This window comes from Dendrobates tinctorius, unplaced genomic scaffold, assembly GCF_039654945.1.
Source record: "Dendrobates tinctorius isolate UK_male_01 unplaced genomic scaffold, ASM3965494v1 ptg000058l, whole genome shotgun sequence".
NCBI lineage: Eukaryota > Metazoa > Chordata > Amphibia > Anura > Dendrobatidae > Dendrobates > Dendrobates tinctorius.
The window spans coordinates 8,617,650-8,631,939 of NW_027361726.1; the positions used below are offsets into that span (position 1 = coordinate 8,617,650).

The following is a 14,290-nucleotide window of genomic DNA, read 5'->3' on the forward strand; positions in this document are numbered from 1 at the left end:
AGTCCTAAGAAAGACTGCATAGCAGAGTATGTCTTTGGATAAGGGATATCCTCGATTGCATGTTTTCTGTCCTCGGTGAGGTGTCTCGAGCCTTGAGAGATGCAGTGTCCGAGGAAGACGACTTTCTCTTTGCACCACTGGACCTTGGCCTTTGAGACTTTGCAGTTGGCAGAATGAAGAAAAAGGAGCAAGGACTCAGAAGCAGCAAACAGATTCTCTTCAGTTCCACAGAGGAGTAGGTCATCAACATACTGGAGAAGCGTGACATGAAGATTCTGTAACACCCACGGATCCAGGGTCATCTTCATAGCATGAGTGAACTGGTTAGGGGAGTTCTGGGCACCCTGTGGTGTCCTGGTCCAGGTCAGCTGAGATCCTTGAAACGTGAAGGCAAATAAAAACTGTGAGTCTTCATGAAGCGGGACACTGAAGAAAGCATTAACCAGGTCAATAACGGTGAAGAGTGTTGCTGAAGTAGGCACTTGAGAAAGCAAGGTGTTTGGGTTGGGTACCACAGGAGTTTCCAAGATGGTGGCTGAATTGACTGCTCTGAGGTCCTGTACAAGTCTGTACTTCGGAGGGTCTCCAGGAGCTGTCTTCTTCTTCACTGGAAACAGGGGTGTGTTACAGGGTGAAACACATCTGATTAGCACTCCAGAATGTAAGAGGGAGGTAATCTGAACTCCAAGGCTCCGCTCTTGGGCAGCCTTAAGCGGATACTGAGGTAGTCTGGGGTATGGGTGCCCAGGTTTGAGGTGGACTTTTACTGGAGGCACTTTGAGCAGACCCACATCCTCAGGTCCAGTTGACCACAGAGTGGTAGGTAGATTGGGCAAATCCGGGGAAGGTGTCGTTTGCAGAGTCATCATCATCAGAGGGAAAGCCTTAAGGACACAACGATCTTCAGTGCCTTGTTGTGAGGCAGGATCTTGTAATTGCAATTCCATCCCTTGATCACCGAAGATGATGGTAGCGTGAAGCCTTTGAAGGAGGTCAGCTCCTAGAAGGTTGACGGGGCAGGTTTCAGACACCAGAAATTTGGCAAAGACACCAGAGAATGGGCCAGCTGGGACGGGAACAGTGAGTGGTGATGAGGTTTGTTGACCTTCAACTCCAATACATGTGAGGAAATCTGAAGACAGGGAGATTGTAGGAGGCAGCTGAGATGAAGAGATAACAGAGGTGGCCGCCCCAGTGTCCACTAAGAACTTGAGAGGTTGATTGTCCACTTCCAGGGTCACTGTACCACAAGACGAGGAAGTACAGGTGGCGGGAAAAGTGGGCACCGGTTGGCCTGAACTTCATGAGTGTGGAGGAGGAAGAGGTCTCTGAGGGTGCCCCCTGCGAGGACAACTTCTTCTCATATGACCAGGGCTGGCACACTCCCAACACAGAGGTCTCCCTTGGTCATCACGAACTGGTCTGTCCCTGTAGTTTTGGCCCTGGGACCCTCTCGGCCTCAAGCGTGGTGATCCATACCGATCCTGAGCCTGATACACCATAACAGGTACTTCTGAGGCTTCTGCCATATACATGGCTGGTTTCTTCTTGCCTTTGTCCTTCTGTGCTTCCTTCTCTGCTTCCTTTTCTGCTTCTTTTTCTTCCCTTTGAAGCATTTTCTGATAACTCTTCACAACAGTGAGGGCCTGTTTTAGGGGACCATCAGGTAATTCGGGACGAAGCTTCATGACCTTATCCTTCAGTGGATCTTCCAGACCATCAATAAAAGCACGGACCAACAAGGCTGCCTGCGTCTTCACATGAGTTGAATAACCCAAGTCTTCAAACTGCATAGTTAGTCTGGCAGCGTATTTCTCCACAGCTTCACCAGATTCTTGTTGTATATCCTGTATTGATCCTGCTTCGTCACAGAGACGATCCTGGGCCCACTTTGTGAGTTGAGCGATAAACTCCTTTCCAGACTTGAACTTGTTGAGAGGTCCTGCTTTAGTGGGGTCCAATTCCTTCATGATGGTGGGGAGAAAATATTCGGAGGCTTTGATTGAGGTGATGCCTGATAGATCAGACCATGTAGCCCCGTAGATGCTCCTAGTCTGTTCCAGTTTCCTTACATACTGCATGGGAAATTTGTCCGGGTCAGGTAACTTGTTAACAATAGCATCAATTTGTACCGGAGTGAAGGGTTTGTATTTCAGCTTCAGCCCTTCTTCTTCTTCGTCATGTGTCACTGCCTCATCCTTCGGGGCAGTTGGGGGTGCTGTGGGTATTACCTCATCCAGGGGCTTTATACCTGTGTGCATCAGTGGTATCATGTATTCAGCTACCAAGGGCATGATGCCCTCTAATCCGGATTCATGGTAACAGACGATCCTAACTTCTTGTAAATCGAGATCTGGGGTTGATTGGAGACAATTCTTGATGACTTCAACGTGTTCCTTCATACAGGGGCCCAGTGGGTATCCAAAGAGTCCTGAAGATATCAATGGTATAGCCAAAGTTCTACGAGGAAGTGTATCTCTCCCTAGCCGTCCTGCAAAGATAAGCACTGTCTGTAAGGCGGTCTGCAATATTGTACGGCAATGCTCGGGTGTCCTGTAATCATATATAGGGCCTGCAGTGTGTAACACTATATCACAAGGCAAATTCCCTCCCTGGGTGGACATAGCGTCTCCTGGATGCAAGGGGCCATAATTGGTAAGGTAGGCCTGACACTCTTGGGTTATGGCTGGGCCTCCCTTTTTAGCTATCTGTTGGGCCAAACCACCTCTATGCGACAGGGTAGAGTTAGCTGGGTTCACTATGGCTCCTACCTGGTGGGTAACTATGTCCCCATACCCCACTGAGAAAAGAACCTGGGAGCCCTGAGGTGTGATGTAATAGCGTGAATGACAGGGGAACCAGATTTCAGGGTCATGGGACAACCTAGAGGATTTGTTGAGAGGGGTAGGTAGTGGGCTCCTTCCGGGCCGGGGGGATTCGAACGGACCTAATAGCAGTGGCGGGGCAGGGGGAATTGTAGCAACCTGATTGTCAGAATCTTCTGATCCCTCATCATCTCCGATAGCTTGGCGCCTCATACGCATTACGGACCGGAAAGCCGTACTGCCGGTCAGGGCATCAAGAGTGAAGGGACCTTGACCAGGTGTATTTACAAATATCACAGTGGGTTGCACCGGGAGACTAGGCCCAGAGGCCGGAACAGAAACAGGAACATTAGAGGTGGGAACAGCATCGGTCGGTGCCGGAGGTTTCTCAGGAAGTGGTGGTCCCTGATAGTACTCGCCGGAAAGTGTTACCAGCGGACATAGTGGCTGGGGAGGAATTCCGGGTGCACCAAGATGGCTGCCGGTGGAGGCGTGGCATGCCCCACTTCCGTCCATGGTCTGGGCGGAACCCCAAGGACGGCCCGCCCCACACACACGGCAGGTTTCCACCCAGGTTGGATTCTGCACGCCACAAACAGGACACACCCACGCTTCTGGAGAGCTCGTCTTGTCGCCATTATAGGGCGGTGGTTGGGACTGCATTTTCATAATCAGTGGCACGGCGGCCATTTTACAATCTATAAGATCACAGTTCAAAGGCATTTTATAACCAAACACAGGTTCCGCATTGTCTGATCCTCCTTCCCCATCAATCTCTTTCCATCCTTCATTCTTCAATGCTCGCGCAACTCGCAGATGAGCTTGTGCTTGTTCTAACAATCCTTTATCTTTCAACATGCCTCGTTTGTTCTCTATGAGATTATGCCACATAGCCGGCTGTAATCTCCCTGACGAGGGCAATCCTACATGCTTATACAATCTCTCAACATTCTTGACTGCCTTCTTGCCTTCCCGTGACGCTACTATTGCCTTGACCTCCACAGCATCCTCATCTAACTTGTGGGGCACAGACTTCTTCTGCTTTAAGATACGCAGCATGACTCTTACAGAATACTATGGTTCTCTGCAGAAAAACCACTGGTAGCGATATCAACACTGATGTTCCACAGTACGGAGCCTCACGTTCGACGTACTAGGAAAAGAGCCTCGCGCTCAATATTTCCTTTCCCTAACCTTGAACAGCAGTGATTAACAGATTATCCTGCCACGATATTCCAACAGTCGGGAGGCGGTCTCCTAGTGAGAGCCCTCCACAGAAATACAGGTGGTCCCTTCTCGGGACGTCTTAATTACCTAGCTGGTACAATATCACAGAGGCTGCGTCTCCTATCCCTTCCTCTAAGTTGCCCCACAATCTGCAACTAGCTCAATTTATCACTCCACTTCACTACTAGACAATAGTCACGGGTAGGGTGGTTAAATGGAGTACAATGACCGGTGGAGGAGGTGTGGTGTACACGAGGACGCGCAGAATGCGACGTCTCTCAGTTGCTGGTTCAGAGCGTGGCACAGGATCGCACTCAGTCTCACCACTCGACCGGTCACCCCTCAGACCCAAGGAGACCACAGACAAACCAATAACGGCTGAGACACTAGCAAGTGTGACACATACAGTGTATATGATCTCACTTACCGTGTTTTGGAGGGTGATTAGTCCTCGAGGTCAGCCACTACAGGTATCATCCACAGACATCCAGGCACGGGTCCAGAGGAGCCTCGGATCACTGTCCACGCCCCCCGTTGGGCTCCAAATTGTCGGGGTCGTAAACGACAATAAATCCTCATTCACCAGTCATTCCAAATCATTGTGCGAGCGCAAAACATCTGGTACCAATTAAGAATGACTCAGACACGCAGCTGATTCAGTCTTAGCTAATGTCCCGCATCCACACCTGTCAGGAGCAGTACAACAACTGGCTTTATTTACAAATACACAATACTATATTGAGTGTTAGGGGAAGGCGTGCATTAGGCGGGGTTTATGCAGTATACATCTAGTGTCCAGTCTCTCTCTGATTCGTCAAAAAGTCTCCCGATGGTTACTTCTTCTTCACATTCCTGAGTTATCTTTTTTTAGGAGAAATGAAACTTAACTTAACTCTTTAGACACTGAATTTAAGTGAAAGTGAACACTGGCAGCCATCTTTAATACAGTTACATTTGCATTAGCAAGCAATTAGGAAAAACTTATTGTTTCACAGTATAAAAGTATAAAAGTTATATAAGAAAATATATTTTCACCTTGACACGTTCATGACCGGGCCAATTTTTACAATTCTGACCACTGTACCTTTATGAGGTCATAACTCTGGAACGCTTCCATTGATCCCGGTGATTCTGACTTTGTTTTCTCGTGACATATTGTACTTCATGTTAGTGGTAAAATTTCATTCAAATAACTTGCGTTTATTTGTGAAAAAAATGGAAATTTGGCAAAAATTTTGAAAATTTCGCAATTTTCCAACTTTGAATTTTTATGCCCTTAAATCACAGAGATACGGCACACAAAAAACTTGATAAGTAACATTTCCCACATGTTTACTTTACATTAGCACAATTTTGGAACCAAAATTTTTTTTTGTTAGGAAGTTATAAGGGTTAAAAGTTGACCAGCGATTTCTCATTTTTACAACACCATTTTATTTTTAGGACCACATCACATTTGAAGCCACTTTGAGGGGTCTATATGATAGAAAATACCCAAAAGTGACACCATTCTAAAAACTGAACCCCTTAAGGTGCTCAAAACCACATTCAAGAAGTTTATTAACCCATTAGGTGCGTCACAGGAATTTTTTTGAATATTTAAAAAGAAATGAACATCTAACTTTTTTTCACAAAAAAAATACTTCAGGTTCAATTTTTTTTATTTTACCAAGGGTAACAGGAGAAATTGGACTGCAAAAGTTATTGTGCAATTTGTCCTGAGTACACTGATACCTGATTTGTGGGGGGGAACGACTGTTTCGGCGCATGGCAGAGCTCAGAATGGAAGGAGCGCCGTTTGACTTTTTCAATGCAAAATTGGCTGGAATTCAGATCGGACGCCATGTCACGTTTGGAGAGTCCCTGATGTACCTAAACAGTGGAAACCCCCTACAAGTGACCCCATTTTGGAAACTAGACCCCCCAAGGAACTTATCTAGATATGTGGTGAGAACTTTGAACCCACAAGGGCTTTACAGAAGTTTATAACGTACAGCAGTACAATTAAAAAATCATATTTTTTCCACAAAAATGATCTTTTCACCCCAATTTTTATTTTCCCAAGGGTAACAGGACCCTAAAAGTTATTGTGCAATTTGTCCTGAGTACGCTGATACCCCACATGTTGGGGTAAACCACTATTTGGGCGCATGGCAGAGCTCGGAAGGGAAGCAGCGCCATTTGACGTTTTTGGCTGGAATTGAGATCGGACACCATGTCGCGTTTGGAAAACCCCTGATGTACCAAAACAGTGGAAATCCCCCACAAATGACACCATTTTGGAAACTAGACCCCCTAAGGAACTTATCTAGATGTGTGTGAGAACTTTGAACCCCCATGGGCTTCACAGAAGTTTATAACATAAAGCCATACAATTAAAAAATCATATTTTTTCCAAAAAAATGATCTTTTCACCCTCAATTCTTATTTTTACAAGGGTAACAGGACCGTAAAAGTTATTGTGCAATTTGTTCTGAGTACGCTGATACCCCACATGTGGGGGTAAACCACTATTTGGGCGCATGGCAGAGCTCGGAAGGGAAGCAGCGCCATTTGACGTTTTTGGCTGGAATTGAGATCGGACACCATGTCGCGTTTGGAAAACTCCTGATGTACCAAAACAGTGGAAACAGTGGTACCAGGTGAAATTGGACCCCAAAAGTTGTTGTCCAATTTGTCCTGAGTATGCTGATACCCCATATGTGGGAGAAAACTACTGTATGGGCACACGTCGGGGCTCGGAAGGGAAGTAGTGACGTTTTGGAATGCAGACTTTGATGGAATGGTCTGCGGGTGTCATGTTGCCTTTGGAGAGCCCCTAATGTACCTAAACAGTGGAAACCCCCCACAAATGACACCATTTTGTAAACTAGACCCCCCAAGGAACTTATCTAGATGTGTGGTGAGCACTTTGAACCCCCCAGTGCTTCACAGAAGTTTATAACGCCCGGGCGTGAAAATAAAAAATTCATATTTTTTCCACAAACATGATCTTTTAGTCACCATTTTTTTATTTTCCCAAGGGTACCAGGAGAAATTGGACCCCAAAAGTTGCTGTCCAATTTGTCCTGAGTATGCTGATACCCCATATGTGGGTGAAAACTACTGTATGGGCACACGTCGGGGCTCGGAAGGGAAGTAGTGACGTTTTGGTATGCAGACTTTGATGGAATGGTCTGCGGGTGTCATGTTGCCTTTGGAGAGCCCCTAATGTACCTAAACAGTGGAAACCCCCCACAAATGACCCCATTTTGAAAACTAGACCCACTAAGGAACTTATCTAGATGTGAGGTGAGCACTTTGAACCCCCAAGGGCTTCACAGAAGTTTATAATGCCAGGGCATGAAAATAAAAAAATCGTATTTTTTCCAGAAACATGATCAATTAGTCCCCAATTTTTTCATTTTCCCAAGGGTAACAGGAGAAATTGGACCCCAAAAGTTGTTGTCCAACTTGGCCTGAGTACGCTGACACCCCATATGTGGGAGAAAACTACTGTATGGACACACGTCGGGGCTCGGAAGGGAAGCAGTGACGTTTTGGAATGCAGACTTTGATGGAATGGTCTGCGGGTGTCATGTGCGTTTGGAGAGCCCCTGATGTACCTAAACTATTGAAACTCCCCACAAGTGACCCCATTTTGGACACTAGACCCCCCACGGAACTTATCTAGATGTGTGCTGAGCACTTTGAACCCCCAAGTGCTTCACAGAAGTTTATAACACTCGGACGTGAAAATAAAAAAATCATTTTTTTCCACAAAATTGATATTTTTGCCCCCAATTTTTTATTTTCCTAAGGGTAACAGGAGAAATTGGACCCCAAAAATTGTTTTGCAATTTGTCCTGAGTAGGCTGATACCCTACATGTGGGGGTAAAACACTGTTTGGGCGCATGGCAGAGCTTGGAAGGGAAGGAGCACCATTTGACTTTTTCAACTCAGAATTGGCTGGAATTGAGATCAGACGCCATGTTGCATTTGGAGAGCCCCTGATGTGCCCAAACAGTGGAAACCCCCAATTATAACTCCAACCCTAACCCCAACACACCCCTAACCCTAATCTGAGCCCTAACCCTAGCCCTAGCCCTAACCCTAGCCCTAACCCTAGCCCTAACCCTAACCCTAACCCTAGCCCTAACCCTAGCCCTAACCCTAGCCCTAACCCTAGCCCTAACCCTAAGGCTGTGTGCACACGCTGCGGATTTTGCTGCGGTTCCGCAGCGGTTTTGGCTGCTGCGGACCCCAGTACCATGATTCCCTATGGGAATCAAAAACCGCAGTGCAGACGGTGCGGAATTTTCCGCGCGGATTATCTGCTGTTTTCAATCCGCAGAAAGAATTGACATGTCAATTCTTTCTGCGGATTCTCCTGCGGTTTGCCATCTCCTCTATTGAGTCCAGGATGACTGATCCGTGTACAATTTTAGAATGAATGGGGTCATGTAGCATGAGATTTTGAGTGCAAACCTCCTTCCATCAGCAAGGGCATTGAAGATGAAACATGAATGGGTCTTTCAGCATGATAATGATCCCAAGCACACCGCCAGGGCAATGAAGGAGTGGCTTCGTAAGAAGCATATGAAGGTCCTGGAGTGGCCTAGCCAGTCTCCAGATCTCAACCCCATAGAAAACCTTTGGAGGGATTTGAAAGTCTGTGTTGCCCAGCAACATTCCCAAAACATCACTGCTCTAGAGGAGATCTGCATGGAGGAATGGGCCAACATACCACCAACAGTGTGTGCCAACCTTGTGAAGACTTACAGAAAACGTTTGACCTCTGTCATTGCCAACAATGGATATATAACAAAATATTGAGATGAACTTTTCTTAATGGCCAAATACATATTTTCCACAATAATTTGCTAAAAAAATCTTGCCAAATCAGACAAGGTGATTTTCTGGATTTGTTTTCTCATTTTGACTCTCATGGTTGTGGTTTACCTATGATGTCAATTATAGGCCTCTTTCATCTTATTAAGTGGGAGAACTTGCACAATTGGTGGCTGACTAAATACTTTTTTCCCCACTGTAACCTTGTGCATTATCCCTGTGCTGTGACATCACTGTTTGCATTATCCCTGTATTGTGACATCACTGTGCATTATCCCTGTACTGTGACATCACTGTGTGTATTATCCCTGTGCTGTGACATCACTGAGTGCATTATCCCTGTGCTGTGATATCAATGTGTGTATTATCCCTGTGCTGTGACATGACTGTGTGTATTATCCCTGTGCTGTGGCATCACTGTGTGCATTACCCCCTTGTTGTGACATCAATATGTGCATTATCCTGTGCTGTGACATGACTGTGTGCGTTTTCCCTTTATTGAGACAATCACTATATGCATTATCCCTGTATTGTGACATCACTGTGTGCATGAGCCCTGTGCTATAACATATTAGATATCGGAGGTCAGACCATCTAAGTGCCCATCTTTTATTGAGGGACAACAACTCATAACTTATAATAAAAGCCCTTAAGCTAATGGTTCCAGCTAATGAGATGCCAACAAATGAGGGTCTTACTTACCTAGGCCAAGTTTGATCATCCTGTAGATGCGGTTTGCATGTGTCTGCGGATCTTCCAAGGTGAAACCGGATGACAGGAGGGCAGTTTCGTAAAGAAGGGTAACCAGATCTTTCACAGACTTTTCATTCTTGTCGGCCTCTGCTTTTTGCCTTAACATTTGTATGATCGAATGTTCACAGTTGATTTCTAGATGCTTCTTTGCTGTCATGTAGCCCATTGTGGAGTTATCTCGTAGAGTCTGGGCCTTCATGATACGCTCCATATTGGCAGACCACCCATAGGTGCTGGTCACGATGCAACACGGGGACTCCACCAGTCTGTTTGAGATAACCACCTGAGTACAATGAACATGCAAATTACAATATATCATACCAATATGTTAAGATGTTATCACAAAGTCCAAGGAGGCCTACCTTTTCCACCTTCTTGTTGAGAATGTCCTTCATAGTCTTGCAGAGCTCTTCAAACTTAATTTTGATTTCCTCCTGCTTCTTCTTCTCTTCTTCATCCTCTGGAAGCTCCAACCCTTCCTTAGTCACCGAGACCAAAGTCTTTCCATCAAACTCCTTGAGCTGTTGAACACAGTATTCGTCAATGGGCTCCGTCATGTAGATCACTTCTAGACCACGTTTTTGGAGACTTTCTACAAAAGCAGAATGGGCCACCTGGTCTTTGGTCTCTCCTGCAAGACCAGATAATTATTAAGAAAGTTCAGAAGATATGAGGACTGATATTAGACTTCAGTAGGCCAGCTCTTACCTGTGATATAATAGATGTGATTCTGATTTTCCTTCATGCGAGATACATACTCGGCCAGAGAGATCATCTCATCTCCAGAAGAGGAGGAGTGATAACGTAGGAGCTCAGAAAGATTCTTACGGTTCTGGTTATCTTCATGGACTCCAAGCTACAAAATTAAAAATAGTAAGTTCATAACTCAACACAAATGTCTTCTCTGTTGATCATCTCCTCATTTGATAATCCATGGTTTTGAAGAAAACGCTATGAAGAAAGTTTCTGCGGGTCCTTGTCCTGGGCTATACTTACCTTGATATTCTTGGAGAACTGCTCATAGAACTTCTTGTAGTTCTCTTTGTCCTCCGCCAGCTCGGTGAATAGTTCCAGACACTTCTTCACCAGGTTCTTGCGGATTACTTTAAGGATTTTGCTCTGTTGAAGCATCTCACGGGAGATATTGAGAGGTAAGTCCTCAGAGTCCACCACTCCCTTCATAAAATCTGAAGGAAATGTCAAGAAGGTCAGACCATAAGATTTTCAAAAACCAAGAAAAACATTGCATGTGTTCTGACAAAGAATCCAAACTATGAAGGTAACATTTTATATGTATAACAACGTACTCAGGAACTCCGGGATCAGGTCCTCGCAATTATCCATGATGAAGACTCTACGTACGTACAGCTTAATATTGTTCTTCTTCTTCCTGGTCTCAAACAAATCAAATGAAGCTCGTCGGGGAACAAAAAGAAGGGCTCGAAACTCAAGCTGTCCTTCCACAGAGAAATGCTGGAAGTAAGAAAATGGGAACATCAGTGCAATGTGTAACAGAGCAACATCAATAATTATCAAAATGAAGCACAAATTTCATAGTTGTGCAATAATTTATTAAAATACTATACTGTACTATGTACAAGAATACAACTGCTATACTACTGCCCCTATGTACATGAATATAAAAATGATAATACTGCCCCTATGTACAATAATATAACTATTATTATACTGCCCTCAATGTACAAGAATATAATTACTATAATACTGCCCCCTATGTACAATAATATAACTACTATAATACTGCTCATATGTACAAGAATATAGCTACTATAATACTGCCACTATGTACAAGAATATAACTACTATAATTCTGTACACTATGTACAAGAATATAACTACTATAATACTGCCCCTATGTACATGAATATAAAAACTATAATACTGCCCCCTATGTACAATAATATAACTATTATTATACTGCCCTCTATGTACAAGAATATAACTACTATAATACTGCCCCTATGTACAATAATATAACTACTATAATACTGCTCCTATGTACAGGAATATAACTACTATAATACTGCTCCTATGTACAAGAATATAACTACTATAATGCTGCCCCTATGTACAAGAATATAACTACTATAATCCTGCCCCTTATGTACAAGAATATAACTACTATAATACTGCCCCTTATGTACAAGAATATAGCTACAATAATACTACCTCCTTTGTACAAGAATATAGCTACTATAATACTGTTCCCTATGTACAAGAATATAACTACTATAATACTTCCCCTATGTACAAGAATATAACTACTATAATACTGCTCCATATGTACAAGAATATAACTACTATAATACTGCTCCCTATGTACCAGAATATAACTACTATAATACTGCCCCTATGTACATGAATATAAAAACTATAATACTGCCCCTATGTACAATAATATAACTATTATTACACTGCCCTCTATGTACAAGAATATACTGTAACTACTATAATACTGCCCCTATTTACAATAATATAACTACTATAATACTGCTCCTATGTACAGGAATATAATTACTATAATGCTGCCCCTATGTACAAGAATAGAACTACTATAATCCTGCCCCTTATGTACAAGAATATAACTACTATAATACTGCCCCTTATGTACAAGAATATAACTACAATAATACTACCTCCTTTGTACAAGAATATAGCTACTATAATACTGCTCCATATGTACAAGAATATAACTACTATAATACTACCCCTATGTACAAGTGTCAAGGTGAAAATATATTTTCTTATATAACTTTTATACTTTTATACTGTGAAACAATAAGTTTTTCCTAATTGCTTGCTAATGCAAATGTAACTGTATTAAAGATGGCTGCCAGTGTTCACTTTCACTTAAATTCAGTGTCTAAAGAGTTAAGTTAAGTTTCATTTCTCCTAAAAAAGATAACTCAGGAATGTGAAGAAGAAGTAACCATCGGGAGACGTTTTGACGAATCAGAGAGAGACTGGACACTAGATGTATACTGCATAAACCCCGCCTAATGCACGCCTTCCCCTAACACTCAATATAGTATTGTGTATTTGTAAATAAAGCCAGTTGTTGTACTGCTCCTGACAGGTGTGGATGCGGGACATTAGCTAAGACTGAATCAGCTGCGTGTCTGAGTCATTCTTAATTGGTACCAGATGTTTTGCGCTCGCACAATGATTTGGAATGACTGGTGAATGAGGATTTATTGTCGTTTACGACCCCGACAATTTGGCGCCCAACGTGGGGAGTGGACAGTGATCCGAGGCTCCTCTGGACCCATGCCTGGATGTCTGTGGATGATACCTGTAGTGGCTGACCTCGAGGACTGATCACCCTCCAAAACACGGTAAGTGAGATCATATACACTGTATGTGTCACACTTGCTAGTGTCTCAGCCGTTATTGGTTTGTCTGTGGTCTCCTTGGGTCTGAGGGGTGACCGGTCGAGTGGTGAGACTGAGTGCGATCCTGTGCCACGCTCTGAACCAGCAACTGAGAGACGTCGCATTCTGCGCGTCCTCGTGTACACCACACCTCCTCCACCGGTCATTGTACTCCATTCAACCACCCTACCCGTGACTATTGTCTAGTAGTGAAGTGGAGTGATAAATTGAGCTAGTTGCAGATTGTGGGGCAACTTAGAGGAAGGGATAGGAGACACAGCCTCTGTGATATTGTACCAGCTAGGTAATTAAGACGTCCCGAGAAGGGACCACCTGTATTTCTGTGGAGGGCTCTCACTAGGAGACCGCCTCCCGACTGTTGGAATATCGTGGCAGGATAATCTGTTAATCACTGCTGTTCAAGGTTAGGGAAAGGAAATATTGAGCGCGAGGCTCTTTTCCTAGTACGTCGAACGTGAGGCTCCGTACTGTGGAACATCAGTGTTGATATCGCTACCAGTGGTTTTTCTGCAGAGAACCATAGTATTCTGTAAGAGTCATGCTGCGTATCTTAAAGCAGAAGAAGTCTGTGCCCCAAAAGTTAGATGAGGATGCTGTGGAGGTCAAGGCAATAGTAGCGTCACGGGAAGGCAAGAAGGCAGTCAAGAATGTTGAGAGATTGTATAAGCATGTAGGATTGCCCTCGTCAGGGAGATTACAGCCGGCTATGTGGCATAATCTCATAGAGAACAAACGAGGCATGTTGAAAGATAAAGGATTGTTAGAACAAGCACAAGCTCATCTGCGAGTTGCGCGAGGCTTGAAGAATGAAGGATGGAAAGAGATTGATGGGGAAGGAGGATCAGACAATGCAGAACCTGTGTTTGGTTATAAAATGCCTTTGAACTGTGATCTTATAGATTGTAAAATGGCCGCCGTGCCACTGATGATGAAAATGCAGTCCCAACCACCGCCCTATAATGGCGACAAGACGAGCTCTCCAGAAGTGTGGGTGTGTCCTGTTTGTGGCGTGCAGAATCCAACCTGGGTGGAAACCTGCCGTGTGTGTGGGGCGGGCCGTCCTTGGGGTTCCGCCCAGACCATGGACGGAAGTGGGGCATGCCACGCCTCCACCGGCAGCCATCTTGGTGCACCCGGAATTCCTCCCCAGCCACTATGTCCGCTGGTAACACTTTCCGGCGAGTACTATCAGGGACCACCACGTCCTGAGAAACCTCCGGCACCGACCGATGCTGTTCCCA

At 44.5% G+C, this 14,290-nt stretch overlaps 1 protein-coding gene across 1 annotated transcript in view; it reads right to left on the reverse strand.

Annotated features, from left to right (window-relative positions):
* Window positions 1-14,290, reverse strand: part of LOC141092215 (heat shock protein HSP 90-alpha-like) — a 49,654-nt gene that overhangs the window by 7,341 nt on the left and 28,023 nt on the right. The window contains exons 6-10 of the mRNA XM_073578233.1: window positions 10,944-11,109; window positions 10,633-10,823; window positions 10,345-10,492; window positions 9,999-10,267; window positions 9,586-9,919 (exon numbers count right to left, since the gene is read on the reverse strand). Of these exons, the coding sequence (XP_073434334.1) occupies window positions 9,586-9,919; window positions 9,999-10,267; window positions 10,345-10,492; window positions 10,633-10,823; window positions 10,944-11,109 (1,108 nt within the window). The remainder of the gene's footprint in view (window positions 1-9,585; window positions 9,920-9,998; window positions 10,268-10,344; window positions 10,493-10,632; window positions 10,824-10,943; window positions 11,110-14,290) is intronic.